Genomic DNA, 4,612 nt, shown 5'->3' on the forward strand with positions numbered 1-4,612 from the left:
GGCCCCCCCGAGTCCTGCAGCCGCACAGCGGGCCCTCGTGTGTACCCGCAGGCCGCCACGCCCGGCCGCGTGTCTGCGGGGACCAGTGACGTCCTCCGCCCGCAAGGCCGCTGGCCAGCTCTGTCTGCGCTCGTAAGAAGATGCGGTGATTTGAGCCAACGCCCGAGTCCGTCTCTCCCGCCCTCTCTGTCTGTCTCCTAGCCAGTGGCCGGGGTGAGCGGCGGACGAGTCTCCACGGACGGCCGCCTGGCCCGACCCTCCCGCCCTGACCCGCCAGGCGGTGGACGCTGTCCGGGGCCGGAGGCGCCCAGGGCCTCGGGCCGCCTTCCGGGGGTGGTGCGGGGCCACACAGCTGTCGGGGCAGAAGGAATCAGGCTTTCCACGCCTCTGGCCTCCGTGGCCAGCACCTGCAGCCTGGATGGTGCTGACCCGGAAGGCGCGGGGCCTGACGGTGGACGCCGGGCTCTGGGTGCGGGTGGCGCTGAGCCTCACTAATTCCCGCTCGTTAACCTCGGCCCCTTTGCCCCGCCACCTGCTTGCTGTCCAGGGGAGTTTTCATGTCGCCTGAGTTTCTGGTTAGCTCTAGCGCTGTTCGTGTTATAGCTTCTGTCTCCCCGTTTCCTGCTGTTGACCCCTTTTGTGTGGGGGTTGCCCCTCGGTCCTCGATGTGGGCAGAGGCTCTGAGCTGAGCCCGGCGCCGGCTCAGGCTGTGCGGGCAGACGGCCGTGTGGCTCTGGGTCCCGCTGGCTTGCTTCTCTGAGTGTCTGGTCACTGCCGTTCGGTGCTGGACGCAGTCAAGGCCGCGTGCTAGAGATCCTGGGTTTCGTTTGCGTCCTCGGGCAGAGTTTCTGTCGTGGCGTGGAGCCGATGCGGTCCAGGTCCAGGTCCCGGACCTCAAGCCGTGCATGTGCGTGCATTTTCCTTTCAGGCTCGTGTCTGTCAGCTGTCGGTCGGGCCCTCTGCATGCATGTCCTTGGTGTCTCTTCCTGGAGCGCTCTGGGGGCCCCCGGGCCGCCCCCCCCGGATGCCTCACTTGGCCTTAACTCTCTCTTGCTGGCCCGGGTCTGAGTGACCTCACATCGGGGACTAGGGCTTTGCCACGGGGATCGGAGCCAGTCGTGATGGACAGTGACCCGGGCTTGGGGCTGAGAGCCGGGCAGACGGTGTCGGCGGACGCTGACCGTCTCAGATGGCCGCTCGGCACATGAAGCAGAATCCCGCACGGTGCCACATGCAAGAAAGGCTGGGCCCAGTGCCAGGCACAGGCTGGCTGTGCCCTCAGGGAGCTCCGCATCTTGAGGGGCAGAAGGGCGTGTCCGGCGGCTCTGCAGAGGGGCGGTCTGCGGCCTCCAGGACCCCTGAGCCAGGGATGCCCCCGTCAAGTCAGGCCACTTTCCACAGTGGCCCTCCCGCACAAGGCCCGCGCGGCCTTGCCTCGCCTCTCGTGACGAGTGTCTCACCTCTTGGCTGGCTTTTCCCGTTAATTGGGCGAGTTCTTGGGCCCCCTGGCTGGTAACCCCACGGCAGTTGCGTGATGGGTAAATAGCACCCCATTTCGTGGGCTGTCTTCAATTTGCTCGTATCTTCTTTCTTTTTAAAAAATGCCAGTTTATTTACTTATTTTTACGGCCTTGAGCATCTTTGTACAAGTTTGATTTCTCCGCACAAAATGATCACCACCAAGACACCTATAAACCATGACCAAGGACTCTGCTCTTCCTCACCTCCCCTGCTGAATGCCTGAGTTTTGGTTCCCCCTCCGGCCTCCTACGAGTAAAACCAAACAGTGTTTTTCTTTTTCCTTTGCCTTACTTCTCTGAGCATGATCCCTCCCAATTCCAACCCTGTGGCTGTGAGTGGCATGAGTTTGTCCTTTTTGATGGCTGAGTAATACTCCGCCGCGTATGAAGATGAGAACGCTATCACTATATATGTGTAAATCTATCCATCTGCCCCACACATTGCATTGATTTACATCTGTCAAACCATCATTGTCTCCCTGGGATAAATTCCACTTGATCACGACGTGCAATCCCTTGAAGGTCTTGTTGATTTTGATTTGCTAATATTTTGTTGAAGATGGTCCCATCAGGGCCCTTCCTGCTGGTGCATCGAGTTGAGGCGCAGCACTACGAAGCGAAGCCAGCAGCAGCTGCTTCAGCCCGAGTTCGATCCCCGGCCAGGGAGCGACCCCCAGGGCGCAGCAGACCCCTCCTGTCTCCCTGCTGCTCCCCTCAGCAGTGGACCTCGTCCATCTGCCTGCTCTGCTCCCCACTCTGTCTCTGGGGAGTCCTCTCACCGCCTCTGCACCGCTGCTCTGTGCCCCAGATCTTTATGTATAATCTTTTTTTTTTTAGATTTTCCAGTAGAGCATTGTTTTGTAGTAGCTTTTTGGTACTGTTTTGTCTGGTTTGGGGATTCCAGAAGGTTGACCGCATAAAATGCATTGGGGGCATTTCTTATTCTTGAGTCTTTCGAAATAATTTGAGGAAGATTGATGTGAGTTCTTTAAAGTTTTAATGGGATTCACTTAAAAACTCATCTGCCGCTGGACTTCTGTTTTTTGGGAGCTTTTTTTATTGCTGCTTCATTGGGTCATTCAGCTGTTCTGTCTGGTTCTGGTTGAGCCTGACGGAGTCACTGTCTTTTTAAAGGTTGATTTATTTACTCATATAGAACTGGGGCTCGGGCCAGAGGTGCAGAGCGGTAGAAGGCTCCCCAGAGACAGAGCGGGGAGCGGAACAGGCAGAGTGACGAAGCCCACTGCTGAGGGGAGCAGCGGGGAGACAGGAGAGGTCTGCTGCGCCCTGGGGGTCCCCTCCGGGGCAGGGCCTCGAGCTCCCAGTGAAGCGGCTGCACCCCCACCCGCCGGGCCCTCCCCTGCTCACTGATGTCTCCATTTCAGTTTAGCGGGTGGCTTGTCAGTTTCGCTTTGCTTGAACCAACTCTTACTTTCACTGAGATATTTTTGACTTGCTTCATTTATTTCTACTCTTGTTTGTATTATTTCCTTCCTCCTACTAACTTTCGGTCTCGCCTGCGCCTCTCTGGCAGGTGCGGTAGGTGGAGTGTTGTTTATTTGGGTTTTTGCCACCTCGTCTGGGCCTGGGTTGCTTTGGCTGCAGCCCATAAATTGTGTTGCTTGTAGCCTCGGTGTTTTGTTTTGTTTCCTGTTGATTTCTTTTAAGTTGCTTTTCAGCTTCAAGGCATTTGGACAGAAAGCGCTGGGGTGACGTCAGTCTTCCTGACAGTGGACTGGCACACCGCAACATGGGTCGTTCTGAAACACTCCCCGTGCGCGCAGCGTCACGTGTGAGCTGGCGCTGGGTGGGGAGCGGGGTGCGGAGATGGCTGCAGGGCCTGTTCGACCGAGCCCCTCGTTTCAGGCTGTAATTTCCTTCCTTGTTCTTTGGGCCTGTTCATACTTGTAAGTGGCATATTAAAGTCTAGTACTTGGCAAGTATCTCGCTTTGATATTAGTTACTCTTTTTTTTTTTTAAAGATTTATTTATTGACGCACACAGAACCGGGGTGCAGGCCCGAGGTGCAGGGGCGGTGAGAGGACTCCCCAGAGACAGAGCGGGGAGCAGAGCAGGCAGATGGACGAAGCCCACTGCTGAGGGGAGCAGCGGGGAGACAGGAGGGGTCTGCTGCGCCCTGGGGGTCCCTCCCTGGTCAGGGACTTGTGCTGGTGCGACTGCGGCCGGCCTCACAGCTGGACGTCTGCTGCAGGAAAGGGCAGGGGTGCGCGTGCCGGAGGTGGGGGGCTGGGTTAGCAGGCCATGTTGGGGGGCGCAGGTGCCGGGGCCCGGGTGAGGGGGGCTGTGCTGGGGCCAGCGCCGGGAGCGCAGGTGTGGGGTTCCAGTGAGGGGTGCTGGAGGGACAAAAGAGGTTAGTGTGGCACAACGTGGGGGTGAGGGAGGCGGAGGCCTTCTGGCGAGGGTCGCCCTTGGGCTGCCCGTGCTCACGGTCCCTGGCGCCTGCCGCAGGCCTGGACAGCGAGTCGGCGGCCAGCAGCCTGCGCGTGAGCCGAGCCTGCCTGCAGAACGTGTTCTCGGTGCTGCTCATCCTCATCTACCTCCTGCTCATGGCCGTGGCCGTCTTCCTGGTCTACCAGACCATCACGGACTTCCGGGAGAAGCTCAAGCACCCCGTCATGTCGGTGTCCTACGAGGAGGTGGACCGCTACGACGCCCCTGGTGGGCTGGGCCTGCACCCCCTGAGCTGCCTCCCCCTCCCTGGGCAGGGCCCCCGGGGACCCCCCCTGGGGGTGGGGGGGCAGTGTGGGGACCGTGGCGCAGGGTTGCCACAGGGTGGGGGCCTGGTGGTCTCCCTGTTGCTGTGTGGGTCACCACGCGGCCTTTGGGGGTCTGCCCTGGAGCTGGACGGCCGCCGTCGGGGGCCATCGGGGGGCTGTGAATGGGGTGCCTGGTGGGCGGGGAGCTGAGGGTGTACCCCTGGGCAGGGTACCAGGAGGGTGAGGGGCCTCCGGCGTGCACAGTGGGTTCCCGGTGGGACCCCCAGGGGAGGCTGCACCCCAAGCCGGAGTGGGGTTCACCGAGTGGGTTGAGTGTCTCCCCTGGCCCATGGGAGCCTGCTTCCACGGGCACAC

General features: G+C 60.2%; 1 protein-coding gene across 1 annotated transcript in view; it reads left to right on the plus strand.

Annotated features, from left to right (window-relative positions):
• TMEM206 (transmembrane protein 206) overlaps nucleotides 1–4,612 on the plus strand; it is a 134,988-nt gene that overhangs the window by 7,510 nt on the left and 122,866 nt on the right. Inside the window, exons 3-4 of the mRNA XM_012734202.1 lie at nucleotides 156–213; nucleotides 3,990–4,270. Coding sequence (XP_012589656.1) covers nucleotides 156–213; nucleotides 3,990–4,270 — 339 coding nt within the window. The remainder of the gene's footprint in view (nucleotides 1–155; nucleotides 214–3,989; nucleotides 4,271–4,612) is intronic.

The sequence above is a fragment of the Condylura cristata genome, unplaced genomic scaffold (genome assembly GCF_000260355.1).
Source record: "Condylura cristata isolate star-nosed mole 26May11 unplaced genomic scaffold, ConCri1.0 scaffold00050, whole genome shotgun sequence".
Taxonomy (NCBI): domain Eukaryota; kingdom Metazoa; phylum Chordata; class Mammalia; order Eulipotyphla; family Talpidae; genus Condylura; species Condylura cristata.